Here is a 21,833-nt window from a genome sequence, read left to right as displayed (position 1 = left end):
TAAAACAGGTACTTAGTCCATTACTAGACTCACTGCTCTCATACTTTCTGTGTCCCAAGGCACCAGAGTTTTAGACCAACTCCCACTGATGAAGATGGGACCCTTCTACACGGAGAGACTGCTGTTAAAAACTCAGCAGCAACCATTCTGACCAGAGAATCCACTCCTTACTATCTCTGTGACTTTGGACAGGCTGGTCAATTTCTGAGCCTTAGTACCTTCATCCGTAAAATGAAGGTTTAATTTCTTCTTTTCATAATTTAATAGGGACTCAAATCACTTAGTTCATTTCTTCTGGCACTTTCCCAAGATTAGGACAGAGTTAAAGAAACTAGATTCATTTGTATAAAGAAAAAGAGCTGAGATAAAAACTTCCATTTCTGAAAAGTAGCTAGCTTAGGCTCTGACATCCCACCAGGGACCCAATGAAGAGGCTCTTCCTCAAATGTTCTCTCCAATTTCTCCACATTTAAATCCACTTCCACCAGATGCATGACACTAACCAGCCAGGAGCAGAATCTGGGTATGGCCGCTGTCAGGACTATGAAGCTGGTTTCTGTGGTAACAGTGCCATCTGCAGGAAGACCACAGACATGCCAGTTACTGCCCACTACCTGAGCCCACCTTGTAGACCCCCAAACTAACACCCCTCCCCTTCTCAGGCTCCTCTTATTAGTATACAGTAAGTATAGTATGGTATAGTACACAGTAACTAATAATACAATATTAGTATACAAAATCTTGGGCTCTCAGAAATTGAAAACTTCCTCATCTGGGAACAGGGAGATTAATGAGGGGAGGGAGAAAGGTTTCCCCATGTGATTAACTATTATTTTTTTTCAACAAAGAGAAACACACACTTAAATGTAGAGTCCTGGGAATTAGTTTTCTTTTCATCTGTATTTCTAATTTTTATCAAGGTAGTGCAAAGGTTAAAAAAAAGATCGGATTATTATTTCAAATTGCTTCTTCCTGACTACCAGTAAGGCTGTACATATTCTCATAAGTGTGTGTGTGAAGATAATGTTATAATTAATAACATGTTATATATAATTATAATATACAATAATATAGACTTATTATATATTATGATTTATACATACACAAGAACTATGACACTACATCTATTAACTTATTTTGCTGAAACAAACAAAAACAACTCAAGTTTTGCTTTCTAAAGACCTTATAAACACTTACCCTTTTCTTTAACCAAGATCTGAGATGTCAAGAAGGATTCTGAGAAGACCACAGACCCTAAGCACCCCCTTCCTCCCAGTAAGTCAGGAATGTCATACACAGTCATACAAGCCTGTATCAAATGAGAAAACAGAGTCAGGCCAGTTGTCACTCTTAAACTTTCAGGGAGAGACCATTAAGAAACAGATCACAAAATACTGCTCTAAGGCACATTTTGACAGAATACTCCAGAGGGTTTTGTTGTTGTTGTTGTTGTTTTTAAGGAAAACTCAAGTTCTTCTGAACTACATCTCAGGACCGGGAGAGGACTTCAGCATCACCCATGCTCCCCTGCAACTGCTTCTGCATCAGAGACACATTTGGGCCATAGGAGTATTTCTATGTTTCTATAAATTCCCTCAAATTCCTTATCTTTCCTAAGATAACAACTGTCCTTCTTAATTGTGATGAGGCCCTGGCCTCTCAAGAGTTAGAGATGTTTCTTTCAGGCTCTTGTACACTTATATACTCCTCGCATCCTGGCATATCCACATGCCTGCCAATTCTTTCTCTGGTTTGGGCTCAAGTTCTGAACAAGTCTGGGAAGGTGGGCATTCATTCATTACACATGTCTTCATGGATATTTCTGGATACATGTCAATACCTATAAATGCTTCTTACAGTACCAAGAAAATGAAAAGAAAACTACTTAAGCTTTTATGGCAAGACAAATAAAAATAGAGGCTTTAGTAGGCTGGAAAAACAAACAAACAAACAAACAACACAGCGAGATCTCTTGAATGGCTGATAAACAAGAACTAAAGAAAACAGAACAATTTCAGGGGGACTCTAGCAGAAGAAATGCAGAAAATGGTATGAGCCAGAGCCAGGGTGTGGAATGACAGAAGATCTGGTGAGGGACACGGGATAAGTAGCACAATGAGCACTCTCAGGTCCTGTCTCCTCCTGGCCTGATGTTGCTGAATGGTCATGTGCAGAGTTCCTGAAACAGAGCCCATTTTCAATACACTGTGATCCTAGCCTGGGATCCCTATTCCAGGTTCAGGGCAGAGATAAAAGATGTGGGGTTCTTGAAGAGATTGCTAGATTCCCAAATACAAAAGGGAGGCAGAAGAGTTGAGGAAAAAAACTGTTAAAGCCAAAGTGGTTAGTTTTTCATGTTGTTATGAAAAAAGGATGTATAAAAGTGATAGGTAGGCTTTTATATTTTAGTTAACTTTCTGATTAGGCCTGACAACTGGGAGTTTTTGTTTTTGTTTCAAAATCTTAATCTGCTTCAAAGAATTTTGAACATGCGAAGACACGAAGCCTTCTCCGGCTGCATGGTCTCTCTTAATTGATGGTGGGAACCCCACTTTTGTTTCCAGATCAAAGAGGAAGACAATCCAGTGAGTTATACTCAATACCTTACTTTTATACTTGCCTTCTAATATTGAGGAAGAGGAGAAAGAAAACTGAAAGGCAGAACTTCATCTCTATTTGAAAAGGAGGACAAGATTTATACAGAAAACAATTTTCTCTCTCTTCTTTCCTATTTCATTATTGGCTGCTGAAAGTGTACTTAACACAACAGTATGATTCCACTGGGATCCTGATCACCTTCTACTGGGCAAAGGACCTTCCAGAGCACTGCAGCGGAGTCTAAATAGAGATATCAGGGCTTACGGTCTGGCAAGGAGATAAAGTACTAACACCTAATATCAGGAAGCATCTCCTAGCATCCTGATGATGTCACCATGAAGTCTCGTAGTTCTAAATGAGCATCAACACAAAATGCTGATGATACAGGGAGCAGACACTTTATAAAAGGAGAACTTACAACCTTAAGAAGTTACTCTTGTTGTACTACTCTGTAGATGAGATGACACTACTGCTTTCCCACTGGTGATAGTGGCAGGCATGCATTTGCACTGAGTCATCCAGACCTGCACACCAAGTTCCTGGTGACCCAAAGCTCACTGGAATTAAGGCTCAGGCAGTAGCCACAGAAGAGACTCAAGGTGTAATCCGTGCCCATGTATTCTGCAACCAGAATCTTGGCTGGATAACTACCATACTTTCATGCATTGCTTGCCAATCTTCTGCACATTAGAACGCACTGAGCTAAATGGAGAACTTGGCTTGTGACCAGGAGCAACTGGTCTAGAAATTCGGCTCCCCCAGGCCATGCCAGCCAGCTCACCTGGGGACCAATATTTCTTTATCTCCAAACCATGCCCCTGTCCCATCAGGGTGTCCCCAGAAAATGGGCTGGAAAGTTCTGCTCTGACTACCCACTTCACTGGAAACTTAGGCCCCCAGTTTTTTGTTTCTTTTATTTTCACAGACTGTCCTAAGGGTATCAACTAAGGCCCTGGAACACAGAGAATCCACTGAAAACTCATCGGTCTGTGTTGAGACAGGTTTATCCTCAGCTCACATTTCCACATGAGGTCAGAGCAGTCTCAGTTAGTTGGAGGAAGCCTTCCTAACCTTAGGCAGAAGTGTCTCTCTCAGCCCCCAGATAAGACTCTGGGGTATGATGTGGACCTTGTACAGCCACCCGCTCACAGGCTTACTATGGCTACAGCTGGAATGCTCCTGAGAAAAGACCAGTTTCCTCAGGGACAGACTGCCCAAGACTCCCACCTACTCCTGTCTCACCCTTGCAGATGTCCCTATTTAAGCCACTCCCTGACAGCTGACTTGTAACAGCTCTGCTTACCGTCTTTACAAAGTATAAGCTATCTTCACTGTCCAGAGGCACAATCCTAGAAGAGGAAGAAACAGGAGAAACATATATCACAATTACAATGTTCTTTTCTCAACTTGGCAACAACCCACAGACCCAGATTTCTTTCAGGGCTTTTCAAAGCACTGGGTGACATGTAGGCAGAATTAGTATACAGGTCACTGGAAGGAATTAGGTCCACCACCTACTGCCATGCCTCGGTCTTTCAAAGGGAAGCACTCAGAGTACAGCGTCTCAGCTGAGTATAGCAAGTCCCAGGCCCAATCCTGGCACGATGTCATTGCCAGAACTCTAAAAAGACCACCCACATCAGCAGTTACAAGATAGCCTCTCTTCACTTCTTGTTCCTAAAAACATGCTCCAAAAGAGCATGCATCACAAACATACACTTACCTTCCCTGATTATTCACAGCATGGATGTGAAAAGCCATCTTGGAGCTATAGACCCAAAACAAAATAAAAAGTCAGTCTGCTCTTGCTAACCACTGTTGGCCACCACCCACCCCCCAGACACCTGCTGCTGCAGTGCACATGTGCTGGGCCTCCATGGCACATTTGCCAAGTGTGGGGCCAGCATTTGACTCCAGTCACAGCTCTGCCTCTGTGCAGATTCTCAGGGCCGGCTTGACTCTTGGATAGAGCAGGAGAGAACCATGTGCTGGAACTGTTGCCTACTGTAGACAGGGAAGACCCTCTACTGGCCCATAGCCTCCTGCCCCACACTTGTAACATATTGTCCTGATCCTCCTCTTCTTTACTACCTTTGGGTCAAGGTGCCATCCCTGCTCCAAGCTCAAGCAGAGACACCAAGTCCTGTGTTCCTCTCAGGAGATGATTTGCTAATCTGATGTAGTGTAAGGTACTCAGTCAAGTGACCTTGTGGAGAGAAGGGAGTGGGGCTCCAGATGGAACTCCCATTACCTGGATTTCTTTTCTTGTTCCTTCCTCCAGCTAGAGAAGTATGCCCAGGACTAAAAGGCTTTGCCTGCCCTGGTAGAAAGGTAGCCTGCCCTGGAAGGCTGAGTGGCCTACTCAGAGCTCCAAGGAAAGGAAGAAGGGAACGACTATGCCAGCCATGTCGACGGTGACACAGAAGCCCTCCCCCCACCCCCCAATGCGATAGCAGCTAACATTTACATGCTTAGACACTGCATGGTGGGAAGACAAGGAAACAGATGTACGGAGAGCTCCTTGTCTTACCCAAAGTAACACAACTAGAAAGCAAAAGTTTCCTCAAACTCAGGTCTGCCAGGAATAGATAATCCAGGCCAGCACAAGGCCTTAAGGAAACAAACTTCTATCCTTCTCATCTTATGGCCAGAGCTATAAGATCCAGAAGACCCAGAAGAAAGAGGCCTGAAGCCTTGCACCAGAAAGATCTGGCTCTTCCCTCTACTCCTGGAGCTGCAGCAATAAAATTCTTGTTAGATCAACTTTTTAAATGTTCTTTCTTACTACCCAGGGTTGTAGATGTAAGAAAAAGTGGGACATGGAGCTGAGGCACCACAGGGCACAACCCATAAGTATTCTAAGAAAATTCCCCAATGTCTCTGGTGTCTTTTGCCTCTTTTGCCAAAAAGTGCACCAAGTGGTCCTCATACAGGATGGGTGGAGGGTTAGATGGACTGGGTTCATGAAAGTTTGGCTATGGACACAGACCACACAGAGAACCCTGTGATGTGCCAGGAGATGTATAATGGCTGGACTGCTATAGCAAGCCTGAATCCCAGAGCTTCTAGCAGGCTCAGGATATCTATTCCCTGAGAGGCATCAGAGGCCCAAGGCCAGGGTCTCCTAAGCAGGAACTGTGTCTATGTGCCCAGGGACCCTGACCCTAACAAACTTCACCCCTCATGTCCCTGCTTCACCTTTCTAATCTCTAAACCTGGGTCCTTCAGGTCTCTGATGCTTCTGCCATTGATCTGCCTCCCATTCTGGCATCAGGAAATGTGTCTGACTCTTTTTCATACAGTTCCTCCATCTTTGGCTCCCTGGCCTCTCAAAGCCCTGATCATGAATGTTTGCCTTTCAGATATCCTCATATTTTACTGGAACATTTCTCAGAGGGAAGACAGAATATCAAATACAAGACAGAAAAGGGTCTTTATTTAATAAAGCATTACAAATAACTCCTTATAAAAAATAGCAGCCATTGCTTACCGTAGGGCTGCCTTAAACTGCATCAACTCAAAGAAATCTAACCCAGATCCCAGGGTCTGCTCAGCTACCTCCTTTGCCTATAAAAGCAATGACAAAACAGAGACAATTAGCTTTCATAGCAAGAAAGAGTACACATCACTGATAGGAAGTACCCTTCTAACATTTGGCCAGGAGAACATTGTGCCCCTCCCCTCTACATGATTGCTTTGTATATATCAATAGATCAAAGTGAAAACATTGTGTTAAGGGAAACAGGTGCCTGCTTTCTTTGGGTTGGGTTCACAGGAAACACTTCATTCAGGCAGGTGGGCACTGGAACCTGATCTACCGGGAACTGTAATCAGCCAGGATGATGCCATTGTGAGGTCTGGAAAAGGGTTTCCTCCTCCCCTCTCCCTTGGCCCTGGGGGAAAGACTACTGCCCTTGGAGTTTCTGCCAGATGCTAAGAACATTTAAATACCTAGATTTACAAAAGATCACTTAAAAAGAAAAAGTGTGAGAACTGATACTGCATAAGCCTTCAGCGAAAGGGCTAAGAAATTCCAAGTTGCCAGGGATCCAGTTCAAGTGAGGAGGGAAGATGGCAGGGAGCTGGTGACTACGGCTACAGTCTCTGTGATATCTACATCATACACAACCTTTCCAATATCAAATGGCTTCCTTCAGGAAAGGTCCTATTGGCATTGGGAGGCATCAAGCCGACTCTTCGCATCTCCTTACTGGGTCAGATATAGGAATCCAACTCAGCAGGGCAGGTTAACCGCAAAACAGCAAGGAAGAGAACGGTCAGAGAATGAGAACACATGTGCTTGTCTAGGAAAGGCAAATCAGATTTTCTAATTTTTTTTTTTAAACACTGAAATCTCACTATGTAGCTCAAGACAAACTTAGCTAACTCTATTAAATTCACAGTAGAAAAATCTATATTTTTATTTTTTAACTTTTAAAGAGCTAGTTAAAAAAAAAAAAAGGCTAGAAAGTAAAACAGTAGGCTACAGAATGACTTTTCTTTAACACGACCAGATATCTACAAAGAAGTGCTGATTAGCGGTCGGTCATTCCTAGGACAAGGGCAGTTCAGTCACAGGCAGCAGAAGCTCAGCGCTCTCCAGGCACCTTTGTCTGGCGCCAGCTCCACTGAGGCCCAGGCTCTCACAAAATTGACTACTACCAGGTGTCCAAAGACAAAACACATGGATAGGAAGGCTTACACTGAAATTACTACTAAGGAAAGAGAAACATGGTATTAAAATTACCTTTGTTAGACTGGAAGTTTTAGCATAACATGCAATGCCAGCCAAAACAGCCTCTATAACAGCAGCATACACCTGGGACAAGAGCCTACTTTAGAACAAAAAATATGGGTTAACTACAGCATCACAAGGTTTCAACAAAAGCTGCATGCACATAAATGACATTCCCTAAGTAACTGATTTTTAAAAAGAATGAGAAAAGTGCAAAAACAGAACTCATTGATTTCTAAGCCTTTTATAAAGACTTATTTATTATGTCGAGAGAAAGTGTGTGCATGCATGGGGAGCATGGCGAGGGGCAAAGGGAGAGAGACAGAATTTCAAGCCGACTCCCTGCTGAGCACAGAGCCTGACTCAGAGCTTGATCCTAGGACCCTGAGATGATGATGTGAGCTGAAACCAAGAGTTAGATGCTTAACCAACTGAGCCACCCAGGCACCCCTGATTTCTAAACCTTTTAAAAGTCATGTGCCCCACATGATTTATACTTTGCTCTTTTTTTTTTAAGTTGTGTAGAGGTTTTTTTTTTTTTTTAATTATTCATTTTAGAGAGAGAGCGGGCAAGTGCAGAGGGAGAGAATCTCAAGGAGACTCCATGCTGAGCACAGAGCCCAGTTTGTGACTTTATCTCATGACCCTGAAATCATAACCTGAGCTGAAACCAAGAATGAGCTTCTTAACTAACTGTGCAACCCGGGTGTCCCTATACTTTGCTCTTATTAAACCATGATAAGAAAAGCCAACTCTGCTAAGAAGACCAACCCTCCATGTTTGTGATCCAACTGAAGAGAACTCGGTGGGCTCCCTAGCCCCTCTGTCAGGAGTCTGAATCCCTTCAGTATCTTGGTATAGATTTTCTGCTTTTTCGGGACCAACCACACCATACATTCATGTCATCTCCTCCCAGGCCTACGAACTGCTACTGGAACTTCAGGAGCAAAAGAGATTACCTCAGAGGAGAAGATGAGCTCCGCTTAAATTTAAATTACCAGCTGCACACCATTTTTCAAGTAGCTTACCTGATCCAGAGAATAGTGTGCGCTCCTGAGGGCAAACATTCCCTTCCTAAAGCTCCCTGCTCTTCACTCACCAATCCTGCCCTTTCTCTTGGACTTCTCACTTCCCAAATTGATTTTAAGAAGGTTTCTTCCTTCTCAGCATTTTGGGCCAGATAAATTTTTGTCATGGTGTCTGTCCTGTGCACTATAGGAAGTTCAGCAACACCCCTGGCCTCTATCCATTAGACGCCAGTAGTACCCCCAGTTGGGATAACAAAAATGTCTCCAGACACTGTCAAAGGTCACTAGGGGTGGGGCTGGAGGAAGAGGAGCAGTAGAAGTGCCCTTGGTTGAGAATCACTACCTTATGGGAGAGAGATTTAGGATCTTATCAGGATAATTATAGAGAGAAGGGGCTGGTTCATCCACAAGGCCCTAAAAGGCAGGGAAGATGCCTGGCAAGAAGATGATAAAGACTTGCCAAAACTATGTCAATGTTTATGCCTGAGAATCTTTTAACAAGGAAGGTGACCAGAGTTAGAAAGCAGGAAGGAACCCAGAAATGATCTGGTCTAACTCTCATCATACAGAAGAAGCCAGGAGGGCTTCAGGAGGTGGAGTAAACTGTCCAAGGCACAGAAAATGAATGGCAGACTTGAATTCAGGTCTGCTGTCAGCCTGGTGCTTTTCTATTGTACCATGTCACATAGCCAATTCCTTTAATTTCCTCCTTGGCGCCCACACCACATCTCTACATTTTAGGTAAGAGATTTGAGTTGGGTAGAAGAAAAAAAAAAAAGAAAAAGCATACGTAACAAAATGACAGCTCCGAAGATCAACATATCCTGAAGACTGTTGGCCAGGCCACAACAGAGGAGTATGTCTTGGTAGGAAGGGGCTTGGCAGGGGCACTGACAATGAGCATGGCCACTTCCAGGTAAGATCAGAATCTTCCACACCTTGGCACAAACACCTAAGACCCAGCTTGACTCACTCAGTACCAAAATGTTTTGGCCCCCTCACTGGTTGGCTTTCTCCTATACAACCTATACAAACCCCAGACAACAGCTGAATGCAAAGCCACTTGGCTATGGGCTTATAAAATGGCCTGAATGGGAGGCCTGAGATTCTTGCCTGGATGGCACTGCCACTGCCTTCACTAGGACTCCATAAGGCCCATAAGGCCCAAGTTCTACCAGCTCTGTGTTTCACCAAGTCTCCACATGTACTCTCAAGCACTGGTCAATACTAGTCCATGAAGCAGGGCACCAATGAATTTGGTTAGGAGGAATGTTTAGGTGTCCAGAATAAAGATCCAGTGGCTAAGCACAGCTGGCACATAAGTACCAGCAGGTACAGGGGTGCCTGTGTGGCTCAGTCAGTTAAGCATCTGACTCTTAATTTTGGCTCTGGTCATGATCTCAGGGTCATGAGATCGAGCCCCACACTGGGCTCCATGCTGGGTGTGGCTTCTGCTTAAGGTTCTCTATCTCGAGGGCACCTGGGTGGCTCAGTGGGTTAAAGCTTCTGCCTTCGGCTCAGGTCATGATCCCAGGGTTCTGGGATCAAGCCCCGCATTGGCTCTCTGCTCAGCCGGGAGCCGGCTTCCTCCTCTCTCTCTGCCTGCCTCTCTGCCTACTTGCGATCTCTGTCAAATAAATAAATAAAATCTTGGTCAAATAAATAAATAAAATCTTTAAAAAAAAGAAAAAAGATTCTCTATCTCCCTCTCCCTCTGTCTCTTCCACATACACTCTTGCTCTCTCTTAAAAAAAAAAAAAAGTAGTACCAGCATGTACAAAGTGAGAATGTGGCTGACATGTTGCTAAAGGGCAGAAAACCCACACACTAAAAAACCGTATACACATTAATTACAGCTATACAAAACCTAAATGTGTAATTTTTAAAAACCCAGTAAGATACACAGTTAAGATACTAATGGGTAGAGCCAAAGAGAAGGAATTATGGCTGATCTTATTTTTCCTCTTTTTCTTTTCTATTTCCCAATTTTTCTGTAGTATGATTATATTCCTTACATTGTATTTTTTCAGATACAGCTACATAGTTCCTACTCCAGAGATTCTGATTCAGTAATTCTGGGAACTACTATAGCCTGGGGATCATATGATTTATAAAAAGATGCTTAGATGATTCTTCGTGGTCTGTCACTATTGGCCTTTGGGAAGCACTTGTCTAGACCCCAGTAGTTTATACTAGAATATTTAATTAGGTAATAACAGAATTCTATTATGTTCATATTCTTTTTTTTTTTTTAAGATTTTATTTATTTATTTGACAGAGAGAAATCACAAGTAGGCAGAGAGGCAGGCAGAGAGAGAGAGAGAGGAGGAAGCAGGCTCCCTGCTGAGCAGAAAGCCCGATGCGGGACTCGATCCCAGGACCCTGAGATCATGACCTGAGCCGAAGGCAGCAGCTTAACCACCGAGCCACCCAGGCGCCCCTATGTTCATATTCTGATGGAAAATTCCTTTTTGGAATTCAGTAGTTCCAGCACTGTTATGGATTGAATTGAGCCCTTCTAAAACTCATAATGAAAGTCTAATCTTCAATGTAACTGTATTTGGAGATAGGACCTTTAAGAAGGTCACTGAAGTTAAATGAGGTCCTGAGTAGGGGCCTAATCCAGTGGGACTGGTATCCTTACAAGAAGAGGAAGAGACACCAGAGATTTCTGTTTCTCCCCAGAGCTCAGAGGAAAGGCCAGATAAGGACACAATAAGAAGGTGGTGGTCTGCAACTCAAGGAACGAGGCCTCACCAGAGACCAACCCTGCTGGTACCTGGAACTTGGACTTCAAGCCTCCAGAATTGTGAGAAAATAAATTTCTGCTGTTTAAGCAACCCAATCTGTGATATTTTGTTATGGTAGCCCAAACAGATTAACACAAACATTATTGAGTTTCTTTCTTTCTTTTTTAAAAATTAACATATAATGTATTATTGCTCCAAGGTACAGGTCTGTGAATCATCAGTCTTACATAATTCACAGTGCTCACCATAGCACAAACCCTCACCAATGTCCAAAACCCAGCTACCCTATCCCTATCCCCCACCCCCAGCAACCCTCAGTTTGTTTTGTGAGATTAAGAGTAATAAGTTTATTTTTTATCTTTGGTTTCCTGTTATATGTAGGGGGAGCAAAGTCAACACTGGACCTTTTTAAAGTTGCACAGCTTTGGGGCACCTGGTGGCTCAGTGGGTTAAAGCCTCTGACTTCAGCTTAGGTCATGATTGCAGGGTCCTGGGATCAAGCCCCAAGTTGGGCTCTCTCCTCAGCGGGGAGCCTGCTTCCCCCTCTCTCTCTGCCTACTTGTGATCTCTGTCAAATAAATAAAAATTTAAAAATAAATAAAAATAAAGTTGCACAGCCTGAGTTCAGATCCCAGCACTATTCCCTAAGTCTAAGAGTCAAATCCAGAGGAAACACTGCTTAGACCAGAAGTGGTTTCAACATAGATTCTCCCAATGTGTTTTAGGATGTTTTATTTCGGGGATTAAAAAATGTACTATGTAGAAGACATAGTAAGAAGAATCACACCATTGAAATGGGTTTGCAGAGGAAGTCTCTGAGTTCTGGAGAGAGGAGCACATGGCAAAGCTGGCAGGACTCCAAGCTGAGAGACAGGGCTAGGGAAACCACAGCTCTGCTCACCACTTCACCCAAATGTCCTATCCACTGCTGATCTCAAAGGAGTTAGAGCGACAGCCACAACTTCTGAGTAACTCAACTTTAAGAAAATATAAAATAGAAATGAAGACTTACATTTGTTCAGTTTTCTTGGGCAGCTTATTCTCATCACCTGTAACAAAGGACCATGAATTAAGTGTGACAAGATCATGTGTCCTGCAAACACTTCACAAGGAGGCTAGAATTTCTTAATTCAAAGGAGACATCAAGAACTACATTTTTTTTTTCTTTTGGGTTAAACACAGTACAATCACAACAGCTTTTCCCAGAATCCTCCTAGATCTTCACCCTTGACACTGATTTTGACCACCCACTCAGCATCACCTATGAACATCAGAGAAGACCTGGGGAATCTTGGGCTCTGGAATGTTTTCACCCTTATTTTTAATTTTTTTAAATTATGAGGTATAATTAAGTAGGCTCAGTTCTGACTCTTTTATCATCTCCTTAATTAGCTGACCTTTAATTATCATGCTTCTTTCAGAGTTTTCCAGCTTACACAGCAACACCCAGGTAAAAACCTGGTTTCTGCTGTAGTCTGTTCTGTGGAGCAGTGCTGAGATCCTCATTTATTCTAGAGGTTCTTCTCTAGGTCTCTTTGGATATCTGCAACTTCTGGTTACCCTAGCAAGAAGGGAAGCTCCAGTGCACCTGATCTTTCTGGAGGGCCCCGCAGCATGGAACACTTCCTCCCTTCTACCTTCTAGAAGGGTAGAAGGTACTCTTCTACCACGGCCCTTCTTCACCAGAACAGCAGGCACCTGACTGACTCTGACTCTCACTGTAGCCTGTATCTCCTGCTATCCAACTGGGACTCACTTATCCTTGCCTTCCCTCTAACACTGAGCACATGGTCTCACACATGGTTAGACATGTTGAGCTGATGATTATTCCTCCAGAGATACATTCTTTGAGAAATGTGTTAGGTGTATCAACTCTCCACTGCACTGAGAGAGGGAGTTGGAGGCCTACTAAGTGGATATCATAAACTTCTGAGGAAAGCAGTTAATGATGACTCCATTTCTAATTCATGGGAGATATTATTCATTAGGAAAGCTGATGAGATGAGAACTTACAGGAACTTACCCAAGTAAGGAACGTAAGTAGCTCCAAAAAAGTACGTTCTTGAACAAGCAAGGGGTCCCTTTGGTGAGACACACTGTACTACCTGCATGTCAGAAAAAAAAGTAAAAAAAAAGTAAAAAAAAAAAAAAAGAGTAGGGACTTAGGTATGTACTGCTGAAAAATAAAAATTATATCGTTCATGGAAATCAATTTTATCTCACCAACAGCTGATTTATTATTTTTTAAAGGCACAGAGGCAAAGATCACCTTTAATTATTATTTTTCCAAAAGTATTTTGTATTGTGTATTCTTTGTTAAGATTTTATTTATTTATTTGAGAGAGAAAGTGAGAGAGAGAGACAGAGCACAAGCAGGGGAGAGGCAGGCAGAGGGAGAGGGAGAAGCAGGTTCCCAGTGGAGCCACCTAGGTGCCTCTTGTGTTGTGTTTTTAACCTTGGCGGTATTGTGAGATTGCTACTGGGTCAGCTCATGATGCTAATGAATTCACAACTTAGAAGGGAAAGAGAAAATGTGCTTGGGTTTTGACTGTCATTAATAGTCCAGAACTTTCACAGTGAGGACTTTGGCTGACATGACAGGGAAATGTATGGAAGCAGCTATAAATTCAGGAAAGGAGGGTGTGCCCCCATGTCCCCACTTCTATTTGTATTTCATCTCTGTACATAAGCCTTGGGAAGAGATTTAAAAATTCTTATTCTTCGGGGTGCCTAGGTGGCTCAGTTAGTTAAGCAGCTGCCTTCAGCTCAGGTCATGAACATAGGGTCCTGGGATTGAGCCCCGCATCGGGCTCCCTGCTCAGTGGGGAGCCTGCTTCTCCCTCTCCCTCTGCTTCTCTCCCCTGGCTTGTGCTCTCTCACTTGCACGCTCTCTTTCTCTCAAATAAGTAAATAGATAAATAAAATCCTTTAAAAAAATTCCTATTCTTCTTCCCTGTTTAGTTATTTATACAAAGATAGATACAGATGTCCTTTTCTTTTGAAAATCCAGCATCTCATCAGGGTTCTCAGGCTATTAGTTATAAAAAACAAAATTGCTACCAAAAGAACTAAAGCAAAAGAAATTAGTGCAATATATTAAAAAAATAGCTAAATGTGACACAAATATTCATTCTACTCCAATCTTTGAGGAAGTCACAAGAGAATGCATGGCATTTTTCTGTAATATTGTGAACACTGTGAATCCAAGTTAAAGATGTGTAATAAGGATTGTTTGGCCTACTCTATAATTCACCATAGTGCATATGATCAATATTGCCACGACCCTGAATAAAAACGCATGTGCATATTTCTATTTGTTGGTTAACTGGCATATTTCCTCAATAGAACATGTTTCTTGGATTTCCAAATTCCCCCCAATTGAAAGTTTCTTTTAAAGTGCCATTTGTATAAAGAAGATGTGGTATATATATACAATGGAATACTATGCAGCCATCAAAAGAAATGAAATCTTGCCATCTGCAACAATATGGATGAAACTAGAGGGTATTATGATGAGTGAAATAAGTCAATTAGAGAAAGACAATTATCATATGATCTCTCTGATATGAGGAATTTGAGAAGCAGGGCAGGGGGTTGTGAGGGTAGGGAAGGAAAAAGTGAAACAAGGCTTTTCATGTCTGTGCCTATTGGCATTTCTGGGTTGTCAGCTTCTCCAATATCCAGTCTGGGATATATAAGCAAAAAGGAACCCCAGAAAACTCACTGCCATTTTGTCCCTTTGGTTCTAAGCTCCTCAGCCAGCCTGACTTCTTCTACCTTCCAGAGTCTTTACATGTTTATTTTACATAAATGTCCAGTGTTTTTAGTTGTACTCAGTAGAAGGATTTGGAAAAAAAAATATCTCTACTCCCTCTTCCCAGAAGCAGAACTCAGCTAAATTTCCTTTAGTTTTAACATATATAGTGAACATGTAAGATTACACTAAGAACCCTATGTCATTTGGCATTTCCTGTGTATTCCCAGGATCCTCTGGGGGGTTAAAACGAGGTCTGTGCTCTGCCATTAAAGGGCAGTAAGATCCTAACAGCATATCCATCCACTCAAGTAGCCCTATATTCCTGACCATCTTAGAGGCAGAAAAATTTAGTCCATGAGAAAGTCAATCCAGAGTGACATAGCCTCATGTTCTCCAATCAAAACTAAAAAATAGTACCTACCTCACTAGCTTTCCTGAATGTCAGTAACATTTTGAAAATACTTAAGCTTCCACAGCCTTTTACAAGCACTAGAGTCTCATATTTCAGTCTAATGTTTCCTTTAAAAAAATGTAGCAGACAATTTACCACCAAATGAACAAGTCTTCTCCCTGGCACCCTCAATAAAAGAACAGTGATCCTCAAAGTTTATGTCCTGAAATGTAACAGTGAAGACATATCAAACCTAGTAGGCTTGGAATAAGTCTATTTGTAAGTTAATTTAAAAGTCTTATTCTAATGACAACATTACTATGACAATTTAAAGAGTTTGGTTTGATAAAGTATTTTTTTAAGCTTTTTCCTTCAAATATTTAAAAATTAACAAGGATGTTTTCAAATCACACCTAGTACTTATGCAAAAATACAGTGAGTTTACAATCACTTCTTTCACTCCAAAACAACTTCGAGCTTAAATCAATACACGAACTGGAACGGTTCCTCTTATCCTTCCCTCCTCCCTATTTATAAAACCAATTAAGCACCAGGTAGTCAAGCTACTCACCATGTGTTTGGCAAAGCTCCCATTGGGACCAGTGTTGCGTACCAGATGCCCTTCAGAAGGGAAGTTAAAGTTGCCAGCATTCAGATTTTCTCGTGTGGAGTGATTGCCAAAGAGAACGAATGGCTGCCTATTAGGGCTGGAGTGGCAAACCAAAAATGTGGTTAGAAAAGAGAGTCCTAGCTAGGGCAACTTCCCAGTAAGTGGGTTCTTAGGGTTTTCAGAGTGGGTTTTCAATCCTGCTTGGAGTTTTCAGTCTTGTAGTCTGAGGAAAGAGGTCAGTACAATCCCCCTAATACTCGCTTGCTGGGAAGTGATGCCAGATGTCTCCAACTCCTCCTACTGACCCACAGGGATCATTTAGGGACATAACTAAATTCAAGCCAGGTTTGTATTTTCAGCTTGTTCTAATTCTTAAGGACAAAGTTCCACAGGTCTGTCCATGACGCAGAGATGGAGCAAGGTTCCAGTTTCATGCCACAGCAATTTAATAGAAACTGAAATTTTAAAGGATGACACCAGTTGTGATGCTCAGACTATAGGCAGACAACAGAGGCATTAACTATTCTGGAGCAGCTTTTAGGATGGGAGGAGAGTAGGGTTGCAAATATCTCACTGCCACACTTACCTGCCCTGCATGCATCCCCTTCTTCTGTCTCCTCTCTTGGTTAGACTTGTCTGTTTATTTTAGTTTTTTGCTGTCACTTTCTGCTCACTTCTCAGTCTACTTCAGTTGACCCCTCAGTCATTTTACTCCAATTACTCTTGCAAAAGTCACCATGTGACTTTCACATAGCAAAGAGCAAATCCAAGGATAGGCTTCGGCCTGCCCTTCCTTGGTCTCTCAGAAGCACTGACACCCTCTCCCTGAAAGAGCTGTTGCATCTCAGTTTCCCTTGTCAGCCATTCTCTTCCTCTATCTGCCTCTGAATATTCCCAGGGTTTTACTTTCAGCTGTCTGTCTCTCCTTTCCTCTTTCATCATCTATCCCCCGTTCCCCTTCAAGTTTTGCAATAAATAAATGGCATCATCATCCACCCCGGGACTAAGCCAGAACTGAGAAGCCTCCTTAGGCCTCCTTGAGTTCTCCTTCCCCTTACCTTCTAAATCCAACCAACCACCATGTTTCACTCCTATTTGTCCATTTCCCTCAACCCACATGGTCACAGGCCTCATCCCTGATGCCATCATTTCTTCCCCAAACAACTGCACTGCCCCCTCACAGTGACTGTGCTTCCACTCTTGTTCTCCTATAATCTATTCTCCACAATTCAGAGGGGACAACTTTCATACATGGAAAGCTTTTTATGCCTTTATTTCATTTTCTAGGGAAGGACTGGAATCTTTCACATGGCCAAAGAAGACTTGTATGGTCTGGCCTGGCCAACTTCTTTGGCTCCATGGAAGGTCATTCTCCCCCAACTCTTATATTCCACCAAACCCATCTTCTTTTATGTTCCTTACACTCTCATCTCAAGATGCTTTTCTCCTTTTTAAAAAGGGGCTCACTGATCACCTTTTTAAAAAAAAAAAATTTTTTTTAAGTAATCCCTATACCCAGTGTGGGGCTCGAACACAAAACCCTGAGATCAAGAATTGCACATTTCACTGACTGAGCCACCCAGGTGCTCATCTTACTACCTTTACTCATCATTCAGATCTCCCCTCAGAGAAGACCATGTTCTCCAGCTGTAGTCTTCACAATGCCAAGTTCTCTTCTCCTTCATGGCACCAATCAGAGTTTGTAATTATGTTATTTTGTGAGGTTGCTTGATTAATGTCTTATTTCTCTACCACACTACACACTCTATAACAGCAGAGACCATGACTGCTCGGTTTAAAAAAAATTTTTTTTTAAGTAATCTCTATGTCCAACATGACATTTAAACTGCGACCCAGAGATCAAGAATCAAATACTCTACTGACTGAGCCAGCTAGGCACCTCCATGACTGGTTTACTTTTTAATCATTTATTTCTTGCTTAGTATGTCGTATGTTCTCAACAAATAGTACCTAAAGGATATTTTTAAGATAGTTTCAGTTATGGACTGAATGTTTATATCCCCACAAAATTCATATGTTAAAATTCTAACCCCCAAAGTAATGGTATTAGGAGGTAGGGCCTTTGCGGGAGGTGATTAAGTCATTAGGGTAGATCACACATGAATGAGATTATAAAAAAGGCTCTTATAAAAGAGCCTCCTGAGAGATCCCTTGTCCTTTCTGCTATGTAAGGTCATAGTGAAATGACTGCTTTCTAAGAGGAAGTGGGCCCTTATTAGACATTGGATGGGATAGTGTGATTTTGGGACTTACCAGTCTCCAGAACTTAGGGAAATAAATGTTTTTTTGTTTATAAGCAATCTAGTTTACGGTATTTTTGTCACGGCAGCTAAAATAGATTAAGATGGTTTCCTTTATTCCCTACACTTTCCTTAAATTGCCCTTAGTGTGTATCATGTGGAAAATTCTTTATATTTCTTGTATTAGCCTTAAAAATATCTCCTTAAGTTTCAGGAAAATAGGGGCTCTTAAAAGTAAACATGACTCTGATTCTTCTTCTGAAGCTTAATTCGAGGTAAATGACTCTTTAGGCAGAAAAAGATGACCCTAAGTCCCAACCATGGCAATCTGTCTCACTTCAGATTGGACTGGATTTAGGGAAGAAAAGAGAGGAAAGATCTACTCTCATCTATCCATCAGAGGAACCATAACCAGCAGGGGCCCTGTCGATTACCACGATAAGAGAGATGCTAAAGGAAATACCTCAAGAAAACAAATGTAGCAACCCTAATGCTCCTTGTCTTTCTGGGGCTGGACATTTATGCCCAAACCTTTTTACTCCCCATAACATGCTATGGATCCCTGCCTAGCCGTTGGACATTCTGCTTCCTAGCTTCCCTGGGGGTAGGGATGGAATATAAAATTCCTTTCTTTAGATTTCAGCAAGTTACAATGTTTAAAAAGCTAGTTTACTATAAACCTGTATTTTAAAAATTTATTTTTAAAAAAGATTTTATTTATTTATTTGAGACAGAGCAAGAGAGAGACAGCATGAGCGGGGCAGAAGGAGAAGCAGGCTCTCCACTGGGCAGGGAGCCTGATGTGGAACTTGATTCCAGGACTCCGGGATCATGACCTGAGCAGACGGCAGCCACTTAACTGACTGAGCCACTCAGGTGCCCCTAAAACTGTATTTAAAAAAATATACGGATGGGGGCGCCTGGGTGGCTCAGGTCATGATCTTAGGGCCCTGAGACTGATTCCACACTGGGCCGGCCCCACATGGGCTCCCTGCTTAGTGAGAACTGCTTTTCCCTCTCTCCCTCTGCCTCTATCCCCCTCTTGGGCACTCTCTCTCTCAAATAAATATTTCAAAATAAATATATATGTATATAAATAGAAAAGCAGAAAACGGACAATTTTTCAAGGTATAAATTTCTTACCCTGTGATGACTAAAGTCAATTTGTATTTTCCTGACTCTACCTTAGGGACTTAGATGCTCCCTCACAACCACCCTCCTGGTCAATCCCATTTTCTCTATTACCATTCACCTTTCTTCCCCAAGAAACTTACCTGTTTTCAGTTATATGGCTGGAGATCATTCCATGACTGAAGTAACTTCTGAATGGCTAAAAAAGAAGCCAATATTGTCTATCTTAAGATCATAATTTTATAAAACAATCATAAAACCCCCTCATATATGTACATATGAATGTAGGTATTGTGTGTGTGTGTGTGTTTGAGAGAGATGTTTACAGATTATTGTAAAAACATGGAATGACAAATGTAGTAGAAAGCAACATGAGTTTTTAGGGCAGGTAGCAAACAAACAAAAAAACAGCAAAAGAAATAAAGAGGCTGCAAAAGAAAATGGAAGGTAAAGAAAATCACCACCTATGGTCCAAGTTACTAATCATGTAGGAATTTTCCCTTCTATTAAAAATTTGTTTTCTACATTTCTAATAAAGGAATATATTTTAATTCTAGCACACCAGTTTATTTATTTATTTATTTATTAAAGATTTTATTTATTTATTTGAGAGAGCGAGAGCATGCAAAAGCAGGGGTAGGGGCAAAGTGAGAGAGAAGGAGACTTGCCACTGAGCAGGGAATCCAATGCAGGGCTTGAACCCAGGACCCAACATATTAATTTAAAATCAGCATTGAGGGGCGCCTGTGGCTAAATCGGTTAGATGGCTGCCTTAGGCTCAGGTCACAATCCCAGAGGCTTGGGATTAAGCCCCACGTGGGGATCCCTGCTCAATGGAGAGCCTGTTTTTCCTTCTCTCTTTGCCTGCTGCTCTACTTATGCTCTCTCTCTCTGTGTCAAATAAATAAATAAAATCTTTAAAAATAAGTGAAAAATAAAATCTCCATTGAGAAAGAATCCACAGAACTTAGAAGTACACTGTAAGGGGTGCCTGGGTGGCTCAGTGGGTTAAGCCGCTGCCTTCAGCTCAGGTCATGATCTCAGGGTCCTGGGATCAAGCCCCACATCGGGCTCTCTGCTCAGCAGGGATCCTGCTTCCTTCTCTCTCTCTGCCTGCCTCCCTGCCTACTTATGATCTCTCTCTGTCAAATAAATAAATAAAATCTTTAAAAAAAAAAAAAAAAAAAGAAGTACACTGTAAGAAGTTTCCCAGGAAACCACAGAAGTATTTCTCAGCCTTGGTGTGTATAGTACTAGGCTAAACACTAATCTAAACTTGATATGCAGGGTCTGTGCTAAAAAGGTTCAAAAATTCCTTACTACCCACCAAAAGGCAATTTTAATCTACTTAAATAACATCTATTGTTCTTCCCACACACTGATCATGTAAGTAATATATGCTTATTTAAGAATTTAATAAAAACCACCTACAATCTCCAATAACTGTTAACATTTTGGTATATTCTCTTCCTATGATACATCCATAGTATATGGTTGTACCAAAGCCTACTAGTTTTCTATTCTTGGAAATTGTATTGCTACTAACTCTTATATTATGTATAATACTGTAATAAACAACTTTTCATAAATTTTATTTGCAGCTCTGATTATTTCCTTAAAGCAGATCTGGAAATGAAATTTTAGGGTAAATAGGCAGAACTATATTGCCAAACTGTTTTTTGAAGAACATCTGGGATGCCTGGGTGGCTCAGATGGCTAGGCATCTACCTTCAGCTCAGGTCATGATCCCAGGGTCCTGGGATTACGCCCTGCACTGGGTTCCCTGCTCAGCAGGAAGCCTGCTTCTCCCTCTCTCACTCCCCCTGCTTCTTTTCTCTCTCTTGCTCTCTCTCTAATAAATAAGTAAAATCTTAAAAAAAAAAAAAAGAAGAGAAAAATGGTATTTCATTGCTGTTTTATTATATGGTCCTTTGATTTCTAATGAAGTAGAGTATTTCAGATATAGTCAATGGCCATCTGGATTTCCCTTTGGTAATTAGCTGTTTACTTACATCCTCTGGATGTTCAATTGGAGTTTGGTGTTCACAGATCTCACTGATCTGTAAAAGCTCTTTATATATATGTTAAAATAGCTAAATTTTACTGAGGGTTTACCATGCGAACTGTGATAAACACTTAAATGCATTATCTCAAGTAGCCCTAATAACCTATAAGGTTTATTCAATCACTCACCTGTCCAGTTAGTTAATAATACTGTACTAATACTAAAATGGGGGGAAAAATGAAAATAAAATATAAAGTGAACTTCAAACATGAAAACCTGTTCAACCTTACTCACAATTTCAAAAATTCCATTTCTTATCTATAAGACTGTGAAAAATACGAAAGTGTGACAATACATCCTATTGGTGAGGCAATGGTCAAACAGGCACTCTCATATATAGCTGGTGGGAATGCAAATTGGTCAACCCTCGTGAAGAGAAATTTGGCAATAGCTAACACAACTAAGTATGCACTTACCTTTTGACAATCACATTATGAGGTATACAAACCTCCAACAATTTGAAAACAAGAAAAAAGAATCCAGAAAACTGAAAAGGGCATCAGTGAG

General features: G+C 41.6%; 1 protein-coding gene across 3 annotated transcripts in view; it reads right to left on the bottom strand.

Annotated features, from left to right (window-relative positions):
• LOC132021770 (dynein axonemal assembly factor 9) overlaps positions 1-21,833 on the bottom strand; it is a 133,093-nt gene that overhangs the window by 66,679 nt on the left and 44,581 nt on the right. For 2 of the 3 annotated variants that reach the window (XM_059406632.1, XM_059406634.1), the window contains 10 exons: positions 19,405-19,460; positions 15,831-15,966; positions 13,135-13,216; positions 12,124-12,160; positions 7,346-7,433; positions 6,089-6,165; positions 4,322-4,366; positions 3,902-3,947; positions 1,198-1,309; positions 504-574 (listed from right to left, as the gene is read on the bottom strand). In XM_059406632.1, coding sequence (XP_059262615.1) covers positions 504-574; positions 1,198-1,309; positions 3,902-3,947; positions 4,322-4,366; positions 6,089-6,165; positions 7,346-7,433; positions 12,124-12,160; positions 13,135-13,216; positions 15,831-15,966; positions 19,405-19,460 — 750 coding nt within the window. The remainder of the gene's footprint in view (positions 1-503; positions 575-1,197; positions 1,310-3,901; positions 3,948-4,321; positions 4,367-6,088; positions 6,166-7,345; positions 7,434-12,123; positions 12,161-13,134; positions 13,217-15,830; positions 15,967-19,404; positions 19,461-21,833) is intronic. The other variant, XM_059406633.1, reaches the window with a different exon arrangement.

This window comes from Mustela nigripes, chromosome 7 (genome assembly GCF_022355385.1).
Source record: "Mustela nigripes isolate SB6536 chromosome 7, MUSNIG.SB6536, whole genome shotgun sequence".
NCBI lineage: Eukaryota > Metazoa > Chordata > Mammalia > Carnivora > Mustelidae > Mustela > Mustela nigripes.
The sequence above is the reverse complement of the archived record's forward strand: the minus strand, read 5'-3'. Positions and strand labels throughout refer to the sequence as shown.